The sequence below is a fragment of the Leucoraja erinacea genome, chromosome 10, assembly GCF_028641065.1.
Source record: "Leucoraja erinacea ecotype New England chromosome 10, Leri_hhj_1, whole genome shotgun sequence".
Classification (NCBI taxonomy): domain Eukaryota; kingdom Metazoa; phylum Chordata; class Chondrichthyes; order Rajiformes; family Rajidae; genus Leucoraja; species Leucoraja erinaceus.
In genome coordinates, this window is record NC_073386.1 from 4,832,549 (window position 1) to 4,855,889 (window position 23,341).

The window sequence follows — 23,341 nt, forward strand, 5'->3', positions numbered from 1 at the left end:
GTTTATGGTACATATGACAATTAAACACTCTTGTCTCTTTAAAACCACGAGGCTGTGGAGGCCAAGGCAGTGAATATTTTTAAGGCAGAGATAGATTCTTGATTAGTGCAGATTCATGGGTTATGGGGAGAAGGCAGGAGAAGGTGGTTAAGAGGGAATGAAAGATCAGCCATGATTGAATGACGGAGTAGACTTGATGGGCCGAATGGTCTAATTCTGCTCCTATAACTTATGAACATGAACACCTTCGTCCCAACGACCACCAGGCTCTTGAACATTGCACAGGTCGGTCGCGATTGGATGGTTTCTCTGAAGAGTTTGGGTAACACATTCACTCATGAAGTTGTTGGTACATTTCTGAGATGGTAACGAGGTTCGTTCTCAAAACAAACAAGTGGCCAAGTCATTGGGTAGTTTTAAGGCGGAGATTGATAGATTCTTGATTAGTACGGGTGTCAGGGGTTATGGGGAGAAGGCAGGAGAATGGGGTTAGGAGGGAGAGATAGATCAGCCATGATTGAATGGCGGAGTAGACTCAGTGGGCCGAATGGCCTACATCTGCTCCTATGATTTATGAACTGTGAACACTAACCTCAATTACAAATCATTTACTGTATTTGGCAGCACTGAGGGCTTTGTATTTTTTAATTAGTGTTGAGATGATTCATTTATTGATTTTTTTTTGTTTATTATATATTATCTATGTGGATTGTGTAAATTGTCCACAGACCTGTTACGCTTGCTTCAAGTAAGGACTTCATTGTCAACAATAAAAACAAATGAGGAAAAAGCAGGAACGGGGTACTGATTGTGGCTGGATCAGCCATGATAATATTGCATGGCAGTGCTGGCTCGAAGAGCCGAATGGCCTACTCCTGCACCTATTTTCTATGTTTCTATGTCACTTATAATTAAACATTCCTGTCCCTTATTAAATATTAGTTTAATTTCTCTGCCGTTTTCATATTCCCCGATGGCAATTCCTCCAATGTGTTTATATTACATTTCTCTTTTCCCCTCAGTGTAGAAGATTTAAATATCAGATTTATTTGATTCCTTTTAAATTCTTCCCCTTTCCTTTTTATTTTCTTATTCCTCTCAGATTACTGCTCTTTTTATAGCAACATTTTAACTCTCTTCCTTTGATCTAATGCTGCCTTTCAACTTCTCGTTAGCCATGGCTGGATTACTTCTCAGGAGAAGTCTTTGTGCCACCAAGGAATATATGGTTATCGTCAGCTAGGTATTAATTCTTTAAATGTTTGCTGTTCCTGCTTTAAGCGACGTATTCTGATCTAGTTTCCTTGAAAGTGCCGTCACAGGTGGATAGGGAGGTCAAGTGGTTTTGGCACATTGGCTGTCATCAGTCAGAACATTGAGTATAGTAGTTGGGAGGTCATGTTTCAGTTAGAAAATACATTGGTGAGGCAGCAGCCCAGCGCAAATTGGAGGAACAGCATCTCATATTTTGCTTGGGCAGCCTACACCCCAGCGGTATGAATATTGACTTCTCTAACTTCAAGTAACCCCTGCTTTCCATCCCTCCCCCTTCCCAGTTCTCCGACCAGTTTGACTGTCCCCGATTATATTTCCTATTTTTGCTTTGTCCTCACCTTCTCCCAGCTACATGTTCCTCGGTCTCCGCCCTCTTTGATGTCACGTTCTCACACCTTACACTTCCTTATCTCTGTGTCTCCCACATCCCCTCCTCTCAGTCTGAAGAAGCATCTGAATCGACAAGTCACCCATTTCTTCTCTCCAGAAGGGCTGCCTGTCCCGCTGAGTTACTCCAGCGTTTTATGTCAATCTGCCGGTTTATACTAGCATCTGCGGTTCCTTCCTACACATTTAGAGGATTGTGTTCAGTTTTGGGCACCGTGTTATAGGAAAGATGTTGTCAAGCTGGAAAGGGTGCAGAGGCGATCTACTAGGATGTTGCCAGGACGCGAGGGTCTGAGCTATAGGGAGAGGTTGAGCAGGTTGGAACTTTATTCCTTGGAGCGCGGGGTGAGGGGGGGGGGGGGGGGGGGGGTGATCTTATAGAGGTGAACAATATCATGAGAGGAATAGATCGGGTAGCGGGGGAAAGATTTACCAGAGGGGGCACTTTTTTACACAAAGGGTGGTGGGTGTATGGTGCGAGCTGCAGGAGGAGGAGGTAGTTGAGGAAGAGGGGCCATCACAACGTTTAAAGGGCCTGTCCCACTATACAAGTTTACCCAAGAGCTCTCCCGAGTTTAAAAAAAAAAATCAAACTCGTGATAAGTACGTAGAATGTACGTAGCAGGTACGTCGGAGCTCGGGACGTCTCTTAGCGGCTCGTAACGCCAACGGCAGGTACTTGGGAAACGTGGTAAGTTTTTTGTTACATGTTGAAAAATGTCCACGAGAGCCCCGAGTACCTACGAACGGCTATTACCGTAATCCTCCGAGTTCGAATCAGGGGAAACTTCGGAGAACTCGTGAATTACCTCGTACAGTGGGACAGGCCCTTAAGAAACATTTATACAAGTACATAGATACCTGAGGGGCAACTTTTTCACACGGACGATTGAGGGAAGCATTTTGTCGTCTACGCTATTCCAGCTAATTTGATTTATCCGAGTCTATATTTAAATTGGGACACAAGGAACAGCAGATGCTGGAATCTTGAGCAAAACACAAAGTGCTGGAGGAACTCGACGTGGGAGGGAATGGACAGGCAATGTTTTGGGTCGGGACGCCTATTCAGACTCCTGTCCATTCCCTCCACAGACGTTGCCTGGCCAGCTGTGTTACTACAGCAAATATATTTTTGCTGGATATAAATGGATGTCTGTCACGATTACCAGATCATCCTCATTTTGTTGAGTTGAGTTTATTGTCACGTGTACCGGAGTACAGCGAAAAGCTTTTGTTGCGTGCTAACCAGTCAGTGGAAAGACAATGAAAGTAAGCATGCAGGCACAGCAGGCAGTGAAGAAAGCGAATGGCATGTTGGCCTTCATAACAAGAGTTGAGTATAGGAGCAAAGACGTCCTTCTGCAGTTGTACAGGGTCCTAGTGAGACCACACCTGGAGTATTGTGTGCAGTTTTGGTCCCCCTAATTTGAGGAAGGACATTCTTGCTATTGATGGAATGCTGTGTAGGTTTACAAGGTTAATTACCGGGATGGCGGGACTGTCATATGCTGAGAGAATGGAGCGGCTGGGCTTGTATACTCTGGAGTTTAGAAGGATGAGAGGGAATCTTATTGAAACATGTTCCCAATGTTGGGAGAGTCCAGAACCAGGGGCCACAGTTTAAGAATAAGGGGCAAGCCATTTAGAACGGAGACAAGGAAACACTTTTTCTCACGGAGAGTTGTGAGTCTGTGGAATTCTCTGCCTCAGTGGAGGCCGGTTCTCTGGATATTTTCATGAGAGCGCTAGATAGGTCTTTTAAAGATAGCAGAGTCAGGGGATATGGGGAGAAGGCAGGAACGGGGTACTGATTGGGGATGATCAGACAGCCATGATCACATTGAATGGCGGCGCTGACTCGAAGGGCCGAATGGCCTACTCCTGCACCTATTGTCTATTGTCTAATGCATGATTACAATCGTGCCATCCACAGTGCACAGATAAATGATAAAGGGAATAATGTTCAGTGCAAGGTACAGCCCAGCAGAGTTGGATTAAAGATAGTCCGAGGGTCTCCAATGTGGTAGTTGGTAGCTTAGGACTGCTCTTAAGTTGGTGAGAGGATGGTTCAGTTGCCTGATAACAGCTGGGAAGAAACTAGACCCTGAATCTGGAGGTGTGCATTTTCACACTCGCCTGATAGGAGAGGGGAGCAGAGGGTGCAACTCGTCCTTGATTATGCACCGTGGCCAAGAACTAAATTACATTCATGGTCACGCTCAGAAACGGCATGCATTCACTGTCAGATTCTGCATGTGTGCCTGCCTGGTTTTGTAAAATGACACTTTGCCTTCAGTCATCCGTGGCCGAGAATTTTAAGTTGGAAAAATAAAGACTCCCATGCAAATTTACATTCTGGGCAGCGGCAACTGGATTTCCAAGAGTTCTCATTTCTTAAACACCCCCAATTACCTGGACAAACGCAGTCTACTGTTACCAGGGTGAAAGTTGTCCGAGGTTTGTTTTAGGAGATTCTAGGAGCAGAATTCGGCCCATCAAGTCTAGTCTGCTATTCTATTGTGGCTGGTCTATCTTTCTCTCTCAACCCCTCTCTCCCCATAATCCCTGACACCCGTACTAATCACAAATCTATCTATCTCTGCCTTAAAACTATCCATGACTTGGCCTCCACATCTTTCTGTGGCAGAGTCACCACCCTCTGACTCAAGAGATTCCTCCTCATCTCCTTCCTAACGGAATGTCCTTTAATTCTGAGGCTGTGACCTCCGGCCCTAGACTCCCCCACTAGTGGAAACATCCTCTCCACATCCACTCTATCCAGGCCTTTCACGATTCGGTAAGTTTCAATGAGGGCCCCCCCCCCCCCCTCATTCATCTAAACCCCAGCGAGTACAGGCCCAGTGCCGACAAACGCTCACCCTGTTGGTGGTGAAGGGAGTGAGGTCACCTCTAGCCGTTTGATGATAGGAGTCAATCTTGCCCCCCAAGTCCACTCTGGCCTCCGTTTCCCCGTTCACACCTAGTTCTATGTTATCCCACTTTCTCATCCACTGGGGCAATTTTACAGAGGGCCATTTGACCTACAAACCTGGGGTGTGGGAGGAAACTGGAGCCCGGAGAAAACCCACACGGGTCACAGGGAGAACGTGCAAACTCCACACAGACAGCACTCGAGGTCGGGATTGAACCCGGTTCTCTGGCGCTGTGAGGCAGCAGCTCTACCACTCCACCACTGTTCCACTTGGAGGTGAATTATTCTTTGCTGAATAGCCAGGCTGTGAGCCGCTCTTTGTGCCGTGGTATTTGTGGCTGATCTATTTTCTAGTCAGCGGTGAAGGGCGGCACGGTGACGCAGCGGCAGTCATGCTGCCTGAGAAACATAGAAAATACGTGCAGGAGGAGGCCATTCAGCCCTTCGAGCCAGCACCGCCATTCATTGTGATCATGGCTGATCGTCCCCAATCAATAACTCGTGCCTGCCTTCTCCCCATATCCCTTGATTCCACTAGCCCCTTGAGCTCTATCTAACTCTCACTTAAATCCATCCAGTGCCTTACAGCACAAGACCCAGGATCCATCCTGACTACGGGCGCTGTCTGTACGGAGTTTGTAGGCTCTCCCTGTGACAGCGTGGGTTTTCTCCGGGCGCTCTGGTTTCCTCCCACGCTCCAAAGACGTACAGGTGTGCAGGTTAATTGTCCTCTGTAAATTGTCCCTGGAGTGTAGGATAGAACTAGTGTACGGGATGATGGTTGGTCGGTGGGCCGAAGGGCCTGTTTCCATGCTGTACCTCTAAACAAAACTAAAAATCCCAGCATCTTAGACCATCTTATTGATGATGAGTAACATCTGTCTGAAGAAGGGTCTCGACCCGAAACGTCACCCATTCCTTCTCTCCAGAGATGCTGCCTGACCCGTTGAGTTATTCCAGCATTTTGTGCCTAAATGTCCCAGATGTATGACTCCATGAGATGTCTGACCTCCATCTTCCCGTGAGGCAGGACATCCCATATTTCCCCCCCCCCCCTCTTCTTGTGGAAGGACGGGAAAAAAAACCATTCCCGGGTTTCAACTCCTTCCAACGACAAAGCCAACCTTCCATTTAACTTTGAGAAATCCTTCAGTGATTAATTAGAATGAGGGAAAAGTCAGATTGGTCATAAGTTCACAAGTGATAGGAGCGGAATTAGGCCATTCGGCCCATCTAATCTACTCCGCCATTCAATCATGGCTGATCTATCTCTCCTTCCTAACCCCATTCTCCCCAAAACCCCCAACACCTGTACTGATCAAGAATCTATCTGTCTCTGCCTTAAAAAATATCCACCGACTTGGCCTCCACAGCCTTCTGTGACAAAGTATTCCACAGATTCACCATCCTCTGCCGAAAGAAATTCTCCTTCCTGAAGGAACGTCCTTTAATTCGGAGGGTGTGACCTCTAGTCCTAGACGCTCCCACTAGTGGAAATGTCCTCTAAACATCCACTCTATCCAAGTCCCACTGGTTGAAGTTCCACTGAGTGAAGGCAACCTCACACAACAGGACACAGACCACAATTGTCTTTGTTAGAACAAAGCAAATCCTTGAAACGGACCTTGATGAAAATAGTACTGACAGTTCCTCGACCAAGATTCTCTTCTGTCAATTAGCCCTGGTGTCCACAGGGAATGGCAGTGTTGAGAAATATACCCGGCTAGATTAAACTGCTGTCCATTTGCTTTCCTTTTTAACATAAAAAGCGTGTAACTTCGACGAGCTGGTCCCTAATGGACAGAGAGGTAACAAGTGATTAATACAGAGTGGAAATCTGCTCGTCGCTAATGTCATTGCTGAACGAGCAAGATAATGTCGACAAGCTGTTTCACCTTGTCAAAAACTGTAAGAACCAGGGGACGCGAGTGACCTTACTTGGAAGTGGAGGTGGGTGGGTGGGTGGGTGCCTAACGTTAAAGCCAAAACAAAAAGCTTTTTATCCAGAGTAGGGGCACCAAGAATTGGATTGGGGCGGCACGGTGGCGCAGTGGTAGAGTCGTTGCATCACAGCGCCAGAGACCCAAGTTTGACTCTGTCTGCACGGAGTTTGTATGCTCCCCCTGTGACCGGGGTGGGTTTCCGAATGGCTCCAGTGAACGATATTTCAGTGAACGAAGGGCCGGTGTGTGAAACTGGTTTAGCAGGCCAAAATGTCTGTGCAGTTTCATTCAATGGCAAGTTAGTTTAGATGTGCTCCAGGAAATAACAGTTTGCAATGCAGAACATGAGTGATTTTTCTCTGGATGTACGGAAACTTAATTATTTCTTCCATGTAAAGCACTTTGGTTTCAATGCGAGTTGATTTAAACGTGGTATATAAATAACATTTACTTACTTACTTACTATTGAAGACATGTGGCAAACAGTGTGTGCCTGGGAGGATATTGGATCTCAAATGCTGGGAATCAAAGATCCTATAGTAGAGCAAGATAGTCCACTCGAAAAAGACATAGTACGGTCAAGGGCAGATTCGTGGGTAATTTTCGGCCCCATTCCCGTAACCGGCTTCCGTCTCCGCACCAAAGATCCCGTCGCGGAGCAAAGATACTAGTGCGGAGACGGAGGCCGGTTACGGAAACATCCTCGTAAACATAAATGTTTTTTGGTAAAAATCTTCCCCTCATTTTCAGAATAATAATTTATTAACACAAACTGTTCCCCCGTAATGTTGATTACACTGCGAGTCGGGTCGGGTCAGGTCGGGTCCGGTTACGGAAATGGATGAAAAAAAGGCCCACGTTGCGTACTACACGTCAGCCCATTGCATTTAGCAGGAGTGGTCTATCTTGCTCCGCTATAGGATCTTTGCTGGGAATGGTCAAATGGTCAGGCAGAAATGAGAGGGGGAAGGGGTGAAAGAGAGAGGGGAAGAGAAAGGGAGAGAAAAAGAGTGAGGGAGAGAGAGAAAAAGGGAGAGGGGGAAAGAGAGAGGGAGGAAAGGAACAGGTGGTGTCCAGGGGGACTCTGGAGGCCCTCCACGGGCGCTGGTCACCACGTGGGGTTGAGTATTGTAGATAATGAACGTATCATTGTACCACAATGATTATTTGATACATTGTAACTTCTGATTGTGTTTTGATGTATCATGTGTTTGTGCTGAATAAAGTTTTTGGAAGGAAGAAAAAAGAGAGAGAGAGGGAGAGAGAGAGAGAGAGAGGAGAGAGAGAGAGAGAGAGAGAGAGAGAGAGGGAGGGGGGGGGGGGGGAGGGGGAGAGACGGAGAGAGAGAGAGAGAGATGAGAGAGGGGGAGAGAGGGAGAGAGATGGGGAGAGGGGGAGATAGAGAGAGGGGGAGAGATAGAGAGAGAGAGATTCAGATTCAATTTTAATTGTCATTGTACAGTACAGAGACAACGAAATGCATTAGGGGAGAGGAGATGAGAGGGGAGAGAGGGGAGATGGGGAGAGAGATGAGAGGGGGGGAGAGAGAGGGGGGAGAGAGGGGGGAGAGGGGGGGGGAGAGGGGGAGAGAGGGGGAGAGAGGGGGGAGAGGGGGAGAGAGAGGGGGAGGGAGAGGGGGGAGAGGGGGGGGGGAGGGGGGGAGGGGGGGGAGAGGAGGGAGAGAGAGGGAGAGAGGGGAGAGAGGGGGAGTGGGGAGGGGGGAGATAGGGGGGAGAGGGGGAGAGGGGGGAGAGAGAGAGGGGAGATGGGGGGAGAGGGAAGTAAGTAGAGAGAATGTTGATGTACTTCTAATGAAGTGTGATTGACTTTGAAATGTTCCTCTGATGGTTTTCAGACTCAGTTTCTCTCTCTAGTGGAGACACAAGAGACTGCAGATTCTGGAATCTGGAGCAAAGAACCAAGTGCTGGAGGAACTCAATGTGTCGGACAGCGCCAGTGGAAGGTAAATAGACAGTCGATTTGTTCGGGTCGAGATGCTTCACCTGGAGTAGATTGAGGACATGTGTCCAGATGAAGTGTCACGACGCAAAAGGTCGACCATCCATTCCCTTCCACAGTCCGACCCGCTGAGTTCTCTCCGCTCCGCAAAGGGAAACAAACTGCTGGAGTAACTCAGCGGGTCAGGCAGCAACTCTGGAGAACATGGATAGGTCTGAAGGTCTGAAGAAGAGTCTCGACCTGAAACGTCGCCGAGATGAGGAAACACTTTTTCACACGGAGAGTTGTGAGTCTGTGGAATTCTCTGCCTCAGAGGGCGGTGGAGGCAGGTTCTCTGGATGCTTTCAAGAGAGAGCTAGATAGGGCTTTTAAAGATAGCGGAGTCAGGGGATATGGGGGAGAAGGCAGGAACGGGGGGTACTGATTGGGGATGATCAGCCATGATCACATTGAATGGCGGTGCTGGCTCGAAGGGCCGAATGGCCTACTCCTGCACCTATTGTCTACCTGCTCGAGAGATGCTGCCTGTCCTACTAACTAAGCACTCCAGCACTTAGTGTATTTTTGTGGGCTGACATATGATGAGCATTTGACAGCATTAGGCCTCTACATGCTGGAGTTTAGAAGGACGAGGGGGGGGGATCTCATTGATACATACCGAATAGTGAAATGCCTGGATGGAGTAGATGTTTCTACTAATGGGTGAGACTAGGACCAGAGGTCATAGCCTCAGAATTAAAGCACGGTAGTGAATCTGTGGAACTCATTGCTACAGAACGCTGTGGAAGCTGTCAATTGATGTTTTTAAGGTAGAGATATTCTTGATTTGGCACAAAAAGCTGGAATAACTCAGTGGGACAGGCAGACTCCACCCGAAACGTCGCCCATTCCTTCTCTCCAGAGATGCTGCCTGTCCCGCTGAGTTACTCCAGCTTTTTGCGTCTATCTTCTTTTCAAACCGTCACCTGCAGTTCCTTCTTACCCATATTTCTGGATCAGTGCGGGTGTCAGAGGATATGGGGAGAAGGCAGGAGAATGGGGATGGGAGGGAAAGATAGATCAGCCATGATTGAATGGCGGAGTAGACTTGATGGGCCGAATGGCCCAATTCTGCTCCTATCACTTCTGAACTTTTGAACCAGCATCTGCAGTTCCTTGTTTCTCTCTCTCTCTCGACCGACTCCGTCAGGTTTGCTGAGTGCTGCCAGTATTTTAATTCACTTTTCCGGCATCTGCAGGGTTTTGTTGCTGTGTGGGTGACTTTGAAGCCCTGGCCTCCACAGGTCTCCACACTTGAAGCGTTCTCACTTCATGCCTGGGTAGACTCTTCGACTAGAGGCCAATGGCTCTGACTAATCGAACATGTCGTGGTGTGTCTCCCTTCATCTGCCGCCAGGCGGGCAGGAGGCCAGACTAAATAAACGTTGATTTCGCCATTCATCAATCCACGTGACTGCCGCCCCATGTTGAACATACGGAAGTCGCAGAAGAATCCTACAGCACCAGGTGGTGCAGCGGGTAGAGCTGCTGCCTCACGCACCAGAGGCCCGGGCTCCAACCTGACCTCGGGTGCTGTCTGTGCGGAGTTTGCACGTTCTGTCTGTGACCACGTGGGTTTCCTCCGGGTGCTCCGGTTCCCTCCCACACGCCAAAGATGCGCTGGTTTGTAGGTTAATTGGCTTCTGTAAAAAATTGTACACGGCCGCTAGTGTGTGTAGGATTGTGCTAGTGTACAGGGTGATAGTTGGTGGGCATGATGGGCCAAAGGGCCTGTTTCCACACTGTATCTCAAAAGTAAAACTCTAACAAAGGAGGCGGGGGGAAGTGGGGGGGGGGGGGGGGGGGAGAACGGGGGTGGGGGGGGCGGGGAAACACACTGATACTTGGAGTCTCACCTGGTCATTCCCACTTTTCTCCTCTCCCACCAGGCAAAAGGTACAGAAGTGTGAAAACGCACACCTCCAGATTCAGAGACAGTTTCTTCCCAGCTGTTATCAGGCAACTGAACCATCCTACCAACAACTAGAGAGCGGTCCTGACCATCCATCTACCTCACTGGAGACCCCCTTGGACTATCTGTAATCGGACTTGATCTTGTACTAAACGTTATTCCCTTTATCCTGTATCTGTACACTGTGGACTGCTCGACTATAATCATGTATAGTCTCTCCGCTATATTTTATGACAGCAAGCAATTAAAAAGCTTTTCACTGTACCTCGTTGCACGTGACAATACACTAAACTAATACTCAACTATCCATGTTCTCCAGAGACGCGACCTGATCCTCTGAGTTACTCCAGCACTTTGTGACTTTAATTGTAAACTTGCATCTGCAGTTCCTTGTTTCTACGTTCTCTGTGTGAAAAAGTTGCCCCTCAAGTCCCTGTGACTAATACTCAGTGACTGCTTCTCAATGGGTTTGTTAGCTATAGATTTGCAGTCATTTGCTACCTTCTGATGAAGAAATGTGTCATCTCCCCAGAGAATGACAGTAGCTTTACACTGAGACTGTGATCCCTGGTACTAGACAGCCCAATCTCGTCAAGAGCCAAGAGTGTTTATCTATATAAGGTCATAAGTGATAGGAGCAGAATTAGGCCATTTGGCCCATCAAGTCTACTCCACCATTCAATCATGGCTGATCTATCTCTCCCTACTAACCCCATTCTCCTTCCTGCCTTCCCCCCATAACCTCTGACACCCGTACTCATCAAGAATCTATCTATCTCTGCCTTAAAAAAATATCCACTGACTTGACCTCCACAGCCTTCTGTGGCAAAGAATTCCACAGATTCACCACCCTGTGACTAAAGAAATTTCCTTCCTAAAAGAACATCCTTTAATTCTGAGGCTATGACCTCTAGTCCTAGACTCTCCCATTTGTGGAAACATCCTCTCCACATCCACTCTGTATATGGACCTGGTCGGAACCAGAGCAACAAAATTATTATGAATGTGTAGGAAGGAACTGCAGATGCTGGTTTAAACCGAAGATAGACACAAGATGCTGGAGGAACTTGGGGGGAGAGTCAGCATCTCTGGAGACGTTTCAAGTCGAGATGGGCCGATGGGCCTGTTTTCACTCTGTACCTCTAAAATTAACATTCGGTTCTACGGGGGGGGGGGGGGGGGGGGGGGGAGGGAACACTCAGATGCCTGGAATGTCTGAAGAAAGGGTGATCGATGGTCAGCGCGGGATTGGTGGGCCGAAGGGCCTGTTTCCCTGCTGTATCTTTGTAGGGAGTGGATGTAAAGGTTCAATCGACCCTGTACCCAGAGCCTTCACGTGAGGGTGAAATCTCTGGCACATCATCCGTGGAGAAAGTTGAGTAACTCAGCGGGCCAGGCAGCATCTGTGGAGGGGCAAGACTTTGAGGATACAGACAATACACAGTAGGTGTAGAAGTAGGCCATTCGGCCCTTCAAGTGATCATGGCTGATCATCCGTTCCCCGAATCAGTACCCCGTTCCCGCCTTCTCTCCATATCCCCTGACTCCGCTATCTTTAAGAGCCCTATCTAGCTCTCTCTTGAAAGCATCCAGAGAACCCGCCTCCACCGCCCTCTGAGGCAGAGAATTCCACAGACTCACAACACTCTGTGAGAAAAAGCGTTTCCTCGTCTCCGTTCTAAATGGCTTACCCCTTATTCTTAAACTGTGTGGCCCCTGGTTCTGGACTCCCCCAACGTCGGGAACATGTTTCCTGCCTCCAAACCCTTAATAATCTTATATGTTTCAATGAGATGCCCTCTCATCCTTCTAAATTCCAGTGTATAGATTCAAGATCAAGATCAAGATTCAAGATTCAATTTAATTGTCATTTGGACCCCTTGAGGTCCAAACAAAATGCCGTTTCTGCAGCCATACATTACAAACAAATAGACCCAAGACACAACATAATTTACATAAACATCCATCACATCGCTGTGATGGAAGGCCAAAAAATCATGCCCAGCCGCTCCATTCTCTCAGCATACGACAGTCCCACCATCCCAGGTATTAACCTTAAAGATTACAGAAGAGTCTCGACCCTGAAACGTTGCCCATTCATTCCCTCCACAGATGCTGCCTGAGCCCCTCAGTTACTCCAGCACTTTGTGTTTTGCGATAGATTCCAGCATCTGCAGTTCCTTGTGTCTCCGTCTAATAAATATTCCTTTCTGGGTTGGCTTCTAAATGAGTGATCTCAATTTATTTACACACTCTCTGGTGAACATAATCAGCTTCTTCCTTTGAAAAAATTAATTACTTGGAATACATAATCCACACGTTACAGGTCATAGTTTAGTTTAGAGATACAGCGCGGAAACAGGACCTTCGACCCAGCGTATCCGCTCCGACCAGCGATCCCCGCACACTAACACTATCATCCACACGCTCGGGGCAATCTTAACAGTTACAGTTACACCAAGCCAATTAACTTACAAACCTGTACGTCTTTGGAGTGTGGGAGGAAACCGAAGACCTCGGAGAAAACCCACGCAGGTCACGGGGGGAGAATGTACAGATAAGCACCCGTGGTCAGGATCGAACCTGGGTCGCTGGCGGGCAGTAAGTCTACCGCTGCGCCACCGTGTCGCCCCTTTGGTTTAAATACCCTGCGTTGCTAATCTCTGACGATAATTTTGTTAGTTATACAAAGATGCTGGAGAAACTCAGCGGGTGTGGCAGCATCTATGGAGCGAAGGAATAGGTGACGTTTCGGGTCGAGACCCTTGAAGGGTCTCGACCCGAGACGTCACCTATTCCTTCGCTCCATAGATGCTGCCTCACCCGTTTTGTTTCCCCAGCATCTCTGTCTGCCTTCGATTTTTCCAGCATCTGCAGTTCTTTCTCAAACATTTTGTTATAGTTATTCCCCACAGCTTTTATAAACACGATAGACCTTCTTAACTCATGGAAATATAGGGCAGGTTCACACAGCTTAACCTTGATCTAATTTCTGGGACAATATCTATCTGTGCAGCCACAATAAAGACAGCGCCTTCTATCTAGAGCTTGTCTTCTCACACAAGCAAATCCAAAATTAGTGTGCGAGACACAACATACGGAATATGGGGAACATACAGAATTTGAGGAATAGATCGGGTAGATGCACAGTCTATCTCACCCAGAGTAGGTGAATCGAGGACCAGAGGACACAGGTTTAAGGTGAAGGGGATATGATTTAATAGGAATCTGAGGGGTAACATTTTCACACAAAGGGTGGTGGGTGTATGGAACAAGCTGTCAGGGGAGATCGTTAAGGCAGGGACTATCCCAACGTTTAAGATACAGTTAGACATGTACATGGATAGGACAGGCTTGGAGGGGTGTGGACCAAACATGGGCAGGTGGGACAGTTTCTTCCCCGTTGTTATCAGGCAACAGAACCATCCTACCACAACCAAAGAGCAGTGCTGAACTACTATCTACCTCTTTGGTGGCCCTTGGACTATCCTTGATCGAACTTTGCTAGCTTTACCTTGCACTAAACGTTATTCCCTTATCATGTGTCTAGACACTGCAAATGGATCAATTGTAATCATGTGTTGTCTTTCTGCTGACTGGTTAGCATGCGATAAAAAGCTTTTCACTGTACCTTGGTACACGTGACAATAAACTGAACCGAGTTACTGTATGTGTGTGTGTGTGTGTGAAAATTATTTATCTCATATACTGGCACATATACTGGCGCAGTGGTAGAGTTGCTGCCTTAAAGGGCCTGTCCCACGAGCATGTGACCTGCATGCTGCAAGCGCGACCAAACCGGAAGCGGGGGCCACGCGGAGGTCGAGTGACTGACGTGAAGTTCGAGCGAAGTCCGCGGGAAGTTCGCGCGTGACGTACGGCATCAAGACGCTGCGTACGGCATCGAGACGCTGCGCACACCCGCCGAGGCGGTGGGTATGGCATCGAGGCGGCTGAACACGGTCAATTTTTCTGAGCCCCGCGCGATGTCGGGACCAGCTCCGCACAACTCTATACGGCTCCGGCGATCGAAGTGGGACCGGCCCCGCGAGGCCGTACAGCTCAAGCGACCACGTTAGGTCGCGCTTGCCGCATGGAGTCGCATGCGCGTGGGACAGGCCCTTTACAGTGAATGCAGCGCTGGAGACCCTGGTTCAATCCCGACTACAGGTGCCGTCTGTAAACTGAACTGAGTGTAGCTGGGACATGTTGGCCGGTGTGGGTAAGTAGGTCAAAGGGCCTGTTTCCACGCTGTATCACTGGATGACTAATACAATGTGGAGAAATATGAGGTTGCCTGCTTTGGTAGGTAGTAAAATATTAAACAACCAGAATAATGTTATTGAATTGTGATATATTGGGAGTGTTGTTGTTGCTGTAAGAGTCATAAGAGTTAGGAGCGGAAGCAGGCCATTCAGCCCTTCAAATCTGTGCTCCATTTGTAAAGGTATTAAGAGTCATAGAGTTGTACAGCACAGAATCAGGCCCTTTGGCCCAACCTGACCATGCCCACCGAGTTGTCCACCTGAGCCAGTCCCATTCGGCCCATATCCCACTACATCCTTCCTAACCATTTTCTTGTACACAAATCACTGGAAGTTAAAAATCATAAGATCATAAGGCGCAGGAACAGAATTATGCCATTCAGCCCATCGTGTGTGGTGGGGGGGGGGGGGGGGGGGGGGGGGAGGGGGAGGGGGGCTCCAGGAACAAAGGGGGACCATGGGGACTCTAATGGGAACTTTGCGACTTTGTCAGCACCAGAAATGTGGCGACTCTTTCGTATTGTACACACGTACAAAGAATATTACTCTACTGAGGTACAGGTGACAATAAAACATAATTGAATAATGTATCATTGAAACCTATACGCCTCACTGATGTCTCGAGGATGGGAGATCTGTCTCTCCCCACCTAGTCGGGCACTGACCCAGACTGGCCCTGGCACACGTGACTATATCCCGGGACTGGATGTGGATGATCAGCCATGATCGCAGTAAATGGTGGTGCTGGCTCGAAGGGCCGAATGGCCTACCCCTGCACCTGTTGTCTATTGACTCGTGGAATTGCTGGCGCACTGTCATGGCCCTCAGTCCCAGTCCTCAGGGCGGCACGGTGGCGCAGCAGTATAGTTGCTGCCGTACAGCACCAGAGACCCGGGTTCGATCCTGACTACGGGATGCTGTCTGCACGGAGTTTGCACGTTCCCCCCCGCGACGGTGTGGGTTCTCTCCGAGGTGCTCCGGGTTTCCTCACGCACGGCAAAGACGCGCAGGTTTGTTGGTTAATTGGCTTTGGTAAAATTGTAAATTGTCCCTAGTGTGTGTAGAATAGTGTCTAGAGAGTACCATGTTTACATATCTGTCGTGCTGCCGCAAGTAAGAATGTCATTGTTCATAATTCATCAAGTAATACGAGTAGAATTAGGCCATTCGGCCCGTCGAGCCTACTCCGCCGTTCAATCATGGCTGATCTCTGCCTCCTAATCCCATTTTCCTGCCTTCTCCCCATAACCCTTGACACCCGTTCAAATCAAGAATCTGTCTATCTCTGCCTTAGAAATATCCACAGACTTGGCCTCCACCGCCCTCTGTGGCAATGAGTTCTACAGATTAATAACCCTCTGACTGAAGAGGTTCCTCATCACCTATTTTCTAAAAGAGCGCCTTGTAATTCTGAGGCTGTGACCTCTAGTCCTAGACTCTCCCACCAGTGGAAACATCCTCTCCACATCCACTCTATCCAAGCCTTTCATTATTCTGTAAGTTTCAATGAGGTCCCCCCCCGCCCCCCCACCCTTCTAAACTCCAGTTATTCTAGTTAGGACTGAGATGAGGAAAAGCCTTTTCACCCAGAGTTGTGAATCTGTGGAATTCTCTGCCACAGAAGGCAAATGGAGGCCAATTGACTGGATGTTTTCAAGAGAGAGTGAGATATAGCCTGCAGGGCTAACGGAATCAAAGGTTTATGGGGAGGCAGCAGGAACGGGGTACTGATTGTGGATGATCAGCCATGATCATCTGGCTCTGAACACCAGGAAAACAAAAGAGCTCATTGTCGACTTCAGGAGGCACAGCACCGACATAGTCCCCATACACATCAACGGCGAGTGTGTGGAGAGGGTCAACACCTTCCGGTTTCTCAGCGTCCATATCGCTGCTGATATCTCCTGGACAGACAACACGACAGCGGTCATCAAGAAGGCTCAGCAGCGGCTGCACTTCCTGAGGGTCCTCAGGAAGCACAACCTGGACTCTAACCTGCTGCTGACCTTCTACCGCTCGTCCATCGAGAGCCTGCTGACATACTGCATTACAGCATGGTACGGCAGCTGCACCATGGCAGACAGGGAGAGGCTTCAGAGGGTAACTAGGACAGCACAGAAGATCATTGGTTGCCCTCTCCCCTCCCTGATGGATATCTACACCTCCCGCTGCCTTAGCAGGGCAAAGAATGTCATCAAAGACAGCTCCCATCCTGCGTTTGGACTGTTCGAGCTGCTGCCCTCTGGAAGGCGCTATAGGTGCATCAAATCCAGGACAAATAGACTCAGGAATAGTTGTTTTCCGAAAATTATAACTACTCTTAATTCAAATTCACACATGCACTGACTTCACAGCCCAACACCCGGACTTCCATCTGTATATATGTATATAGCGCCGCAGAATTGTGCACCTATCCCCCCCCCTCCCCCTTCTCCCTTCTGTTTTTGTTTTCTGTTTCTTGTTTTTTGTACTATATTATACGTATGCACTGAGTACGAGCAGCTTTTAATTTCATTGTACATGTATAGTGACAATAAATGGCATATCATCATATCATGATCATATTGAATGGAGGTGTTGGTTCGATGGATTGAATGGCCTACTCCTGAACCCATTTTCTATGTTTCTATGTATCCAGCAAGTGGAGAGGCCCAGTGCTGTCAAACGCTCATCACATGCTAACCCTGGAATCATTCTTGTAAACCTCCTCTGGACCCTCTCCAGAGCCAGCACATCCTTCCTCAGATATGAGGCCCAAATTTGCTCGCAGTACTTCAAATGTGGCCTGACCAGCACCTTATAGAGCCTCAGTTCTGGATTGTCCCATATCCAGACATGACAATAAAACCCTCTTGATCAAGGGTGCCCAACCAGGGGTGAATTTCACCTACCCAGGGGGTAAATTTGTTGATTCTGGATTTGTAACATATTTTTTTTCTCATTGACTGACTGTGTTTGATTCTGGTATATCTGTTCATCATCAGTTGTTCATAAATAAATGAAATAACATTGCTATATGCTATTAAAGTCGCGAGGGGTAAATGGGATGAAAAGGGTGGGAATCCCTGCTCTTGATTCTAGCTAAAGCTTGGTTCAGTGACATATCCCTGACACCCCTAACAGCGGCTGGGACACAACCCCCTGTCAACCCACCCCTTCAGAGGGCGGTGGAGGCAGGTTCTCTGGATGCTTTCAAGAGAGAGCTAGATAGGGCTCTTAAAAATAGCGGAGTCAGGGGATATGGGGAGAAGGCAGGAACATGGTAATGATTAGGGATGATCAGCCATGATCACATTGAATGGCTCAAAGGGCCGAATGGCCTACTCCTGCACCTATTGTCTATTGTCCATCTGAGAAAGTCAGCTTGATGCTAACAAATAGTCCTTCAACATCCGCCATCCCACCGCTCCTTCCCTCCATATTACCTGCAAACGCTATTTTTTTACCCTCTCAAATGAATGGCCAATTCTCTAATTCACCTCCAGAGGTGGACAAAATCATGAGAGGAATAGATCAGGTCTCTTGTCCAGAGTAGGGGAATCAAGAAACAAAGGACAAAGGACATAGGAACCTGAGGGGTAACTTTTTTTTTACACAAAGTGTGGTGGGTGTATGGAACAAACTGCCGGAGGAGGTAGTTGAGCCAGGTACTATCGCGACCTTTAAGAAACATTTAGACAGGTACATGGATAGGACAGGTTTGGAGGGATATGGACCAAATGCAGGCAGTTGGAACGAGGGTAGCTGGGACATGTTGACCAGTGTGGGCAAGTTGGGCCGAAGGGCCTGTTTCCACACTGTATAGAGAGAGACCTCTTAAAGATAGCAGAGTCAAGGATATGGGGAGAAGGCAGGAACGGGGTACTGATTGTGGATGATCACCCATGATCACATTGAATGGCGGTGCTGGCTCGAAGGGCCGAATGGCCCACTCCTGCACCTATTGTCTATCACTCTATGATTCTAAGTGCTGGAGTGACCCAGTGGGTCAAACAGCATCTCGAGAGAGAAAAAATTCAGTCTGAGGAAGGGTCCCGACCCTAAAGATCTCCAATCTATATTCTCCAGAGATGCTGCCTGACCCGCTGAGTTACTCCAGCACTTTGTGTCTATCTTTGGTTTAAACCTGCATCTGCAGTTCCTTCTTACACCCATCTACCCATGTTCTCCAGAGATGCTGTCTGACCCGCTGAGTTACTCCAGCACTTTGTGTCTATTTTTGGTTTAAAGCAGCATCTGCAGTTCCTTCTTACACCCATCTATCTATATTCTCCAGAGATGCTGTCTGACCTGCTGAGTTAGTCCAGCACTTTGTGTCTATCTTTGGTTTAAACCAGCATCTGCAGTTCCTTTTTACACCCATCTAGCCATGTTCTCCTGAGATACTGTCTGACCCGCTGAGTTACTCCAGATTCTCTGTCCAACTGTATATCTGAAGCCTAGCTTGCCTGAATCCAGTCAGATCTCCACTTAATCTCCTAGCGTTTTGTGGTCCGTGCTACCACACCCCCGGGACCACATGATATGTGGCTTCAACCTTTAGCTCGTCCTGACAGCGGCTGACTGAGCGATACCTTGTGGTCGATGAAATTGATGTAACCGGTCAGTGGAGGAGGCGGCGGCGGCGCTGGTGTCGGCGCTGACTCCGGGCGTCCTGCTCCGCTCCTTCCCTCCGCACCGTAGCCCAGCCCGAAGACGCCTCTGCCGGTGTAAACCACCAGGATAGTCCCACACATGGACAGACCCAAAAACACTGCGATCAGATGCCGCTGCACGCAAAAAAAACACACACACATAGACAGGAGACTAGAGAGAGAGAAAATAAAACAACCACACACACACACACACGGGAGAATTGCAATCACAAAACTCACTTTGAAATTGCAAACACACAGAAAAACCCATAACATGCAAAGTGCGTTTGCAAAAATGCACCCCCCCTCCCACGCTAGTTTAAATCATTTTCATAAAAGTTTAATTTGCATTGGGTGAATTAAGGTGCCGGCTGGCAATGCATGCAATGAAATAAAAGTAGTTTCCCCATTCACAGTGTGCATTAATTACCGCCAGTCTCTTCATTCTTCCTCTCTTCTGCTGTGGTCCCTTCTTCCCATGTTGTTTTACCTGCACCTCCCCGTTCTCCGGCTCACACAGACCACAGGCTATAAGTGGTTGCAAAATGAAACGCGCACACAAAATCACACGCTCATTCTGCAAATCTTGCACTCGGTGCGAAGGCGAGCGCGCTACTGGAGGCTCTCACCCACTCCCCTCCCCTCCATCTCCATCTCCACGCTTAAATAATGCTGCCTGCAAACACACACACACACACACCCCTCTATCGACTCGAGCAAGTCTCCGCGGGGTCCCAGCGCCCGCTCTCAGCCACTGAAAGGCTTCGTCCCACCTCCCTTCTGTGTGAGTGTGTGTGAGTCCCACCTCCGAGACAACGCAGCTCGCCTGGATTACACGTTTAAAACCCAAAATAAAGAAAAGGAAACCTAGCCGCCCTTGTGTAAAATAAAGGAAATTAATAGTGCGTTCACCCCTAATGTCAGAAAATCGATGAAGGTTAAACGCTGACAAAGGCAAGGGCTTCAACAGAGGAGCACAGAGAGAGACTCAGAGTACAGAAGTTTATAGCAGAGACTGAAGCCTTTCAGCTCAACCCCATAGGCTGGCTTCTAACCTAATCCCTTTTTACCAATATTGCTTTGTAGATCACGGCGCGTTAGCATTTCTATTACGTTTATAGCAGGGAATTGTGGAGGCGCCCCAGACCATCACACAAGCCAACCTCCATCTACACCTCACCCTGCCTCGGAAAGGCCAGCAACATAATCAAGAACCAGTCTCACCCCAGCCACTCCCTCTTCTCCCCACTCCCATCGGGCAAGAGGTACAGAAGTGTGAAAACGCACACCTCCAGATTCAGGGACAGTTCCTGCTTAGCTGTTATCAGGCAACTGAACCATCCTATCAACAACTAGAGAGTGGCCCTGAGCTACCACCTACATTGGACACCCTCCGACTCTACCTTGCACTGAACATTGCTCCCTTATCATGTATCTGTACACTGTGGACGGCTCGATTGTAATCATGTATAGTCTTTCTGCTGACTGGTTAGCACGCAACAAAAGCTTTTCACTGTACCACGGCACACGTGACAATAAACTAAACTAAACTCAAATAAATTAAAGGTATTATTGTCACATCTGCTGAGGGACAGTGAATAGCTTTGTTTTACATCAGATCAGAAAATACTGCACATAGTACAATCAAGTGAGAGTTGAAGAGAATGAGCGGGGGACCTCATTGAAATGTATAGAATAATGAAAGGCTTGGATAGAGTGGGTGTGGAGAGGATGTTTCCACTAGTGGGCGAGTCTCGGACTAGAGGTCGTAGCCTCAGAATTAAAGGACGTTCTTTTAGGAAGGAGATGAGGAGTGGGTGGTGAATTCTGTGGAATTCTTTGCTACAGAAGGCTGTTGAGGCCATCAGAGGATATATTAAAGGCAGAGATAGATAGATTCTTGATTATAGACAATAGACAATAGGTGCAGGAGTAGGTACGCAAAAAAGCTGGAGAAACTCAGCGGGTGAAGCAGCATCTATGGAGCGAAGGAAATAGGCAACGTTTTTGGCCGAAACCCTTCTTCAGACTGAGTAGGAGTAGGCCATTCGGCCCTTTGAACCAGCACCGCCGTGCAAATAGGGAGTTAGTACAGGTGTCAGAGGTTATGGGGAGAGGGCAGGAGAATGGGGTTAGGAGGGGGAGATAGATCAGCCATGATTGAATGGCGGAGTAGATTTGATGGGCCGAATGGCCTAAGTCTACTCCTATCACTTATGATCTTATGAATATAGTACAATAGGTAGAACAAAGGAGAAGATACAAAATGCTGAATGCAGTTCTCAGCATTGTAGCGCATCAGTTCCAGAATCAAAGTCCAATGTCCACAATGGGGTAGAGGTGAATCACACAGTTCCCTAGCTCATGGGAGGATAATTCAGATTTAGGTTTATTATTGTCACGTGTGTCGAGGTACAGTGATTAGCTTTGTTTTACATAGAAACATAGAAACATAGGTGCAGGAGGAGGCCATTCGGCCCTTTGAGCCAGCACCGCCATTCATTGTGATCATGGTTGATCGTCCCCTATCAATAACCCATGCCTGCCTTCTCCGCATATCCCTTGACTCCACTAGTCCGTAGAGCTCTATCTAACTCTCTCTTAAATCCATCCAGTGACTTGGCCTCCACTGCCCTCCATGGCAGGGAATTCCATAAATTCACAACTCTCTGGGTGAAAACGTTTTTTCTCACCTCAGTCTTAAATGACCTCCCCTTTATTCTAAGACTGTGGCCCCTGGTTCTGGACTCGCCCAACATTGGGACCATTTTTCCTGCATCTAGCTTGTCCAGTCCTTTTATAATTTTATATGTTTCTATAAGATCCCCCCCTCATCCTTCTAAACTCCAGTGAATACAAGCCTAGTCTCTTCAATCTTTCCTCATATGACAGTCCCGCCATCCCAGGGATCAATCTCCTGAACCTACGCAGCACTGCCTCAATCACAAGGATGTCCTTCCTCAAATTAGGAGACCAAAACGGAACACAATACCCTATACCACTGCAGAAGAACCTCTTTACTCCTAAACTGAAATCGTCTTGTTATGAAGGCCAACATTCCATTAGCTTTCTTCACTGTCTGCTGTACCTGCACGCCAACTTTCAGTGACCGGTGTACAAGGACACCCAGGTCTCGCTGCACCTCCCCCTTAGCTAACCTAACCCCATTGACAATCTGCCCCCTTGTTTTTGCCGCCAAAGTTTTGCATGCTATTTAAGGCAGATATGGACAGATTCTTGATTAGTACAGGTGTCAGGGGTTATGGGGAGAAGGCAAGAGAATGGGGTTGAGAGGGAAAGATAGATCAGCCATGATTCGCACAATGCTGTTGGTGGAGAGGGTCAAAATGTTCAAATTCCTGGGCGCGCATATTTCTGACGATCTTTCCTGGACCCAGTACACTGATGCAATAATAAAGAAAGCACATCAGCGCCTCAACTTCCTGAGAAGATTACGGAGATCCGGTATGTCAAAGAGGATTCTCCTGAACTTCTACAGGTGCACAGTAGAGAGCATTCTGACCGGTTGCATCGTGGCCTGGTTCGGCAACTTGAACGTCCAGGAGCGGAAAAGACTTCAAAAAGTTGTGACCACTGCCCAGTCCATCACCGGCTTTGACCTCCCTACCATCAAAGGGATCTATCGAAGTCGCTGCCTCAAAAAGTCAGCCGGCATCATCAAAGACCCACACCATCCTGGCCACACACTCATTGCATCGTTGACATCGGGAAGAAGGTACAGGAGCCTGAAAACTGTAACGTCCAGGTTCAGGAACAGCTTCTTCCCCACAGCCATCAGGCTATTAAAATCGACAACAAATAAGCTCCGAACTACAACAGACTATTATTATTATTGCACTATATTTATTTATTTATTGAGTATGTGTGCATGTGTATACACACACTGAACTTTTTTCTCTCCCGTTATGTACTATGTTTACATATTCTGTTGTGCTGCAGCAAGCAAGAATTTCATTGTCCTATCTGAGACACAT

The 23,341-nt window shown here is 48.0% G+C and overlaps 1 protein-coding gene across 1 annotated transcript in view; it reads right to left on the reverse strand.

Annotated features, from left to right (window-relative positions):
* st6galnac5a (ST6 (alpha-N-acetyl-neuraminyl-2,3-beta-galactosyl-1,3)-N-acetylgalactosaminide alpha-2,6-sialyltransferase 5a) overlaps nucleotides 1–20,201 on the reverse strand; it is a 40,532-nt gene extending 20,331 nt beyond the window's left edge. The window contains exons 1-2 of the mRNA XM_055641322.1: nucleotides 19,777–20,201; nucleotides 19,287–19,481 (exon numbers count right to left, since the gene is read on the reverse strand). Of these exons, the coding sequence (XP_055497297.1) occupies nucleotides 19,287–19,481; nucleotides 19,777–19,791 (210 nt within the window). The 5' untranslated portion in view covers nucleotides 19,792–20,201. The remainder of the gene's footprint in view (nucleotides 1–19,286; nucleotides 19,482–19,776) is intronic.
* Nucleotides 20,202–23,341: the final 3,140 nt, after the last annotated feature.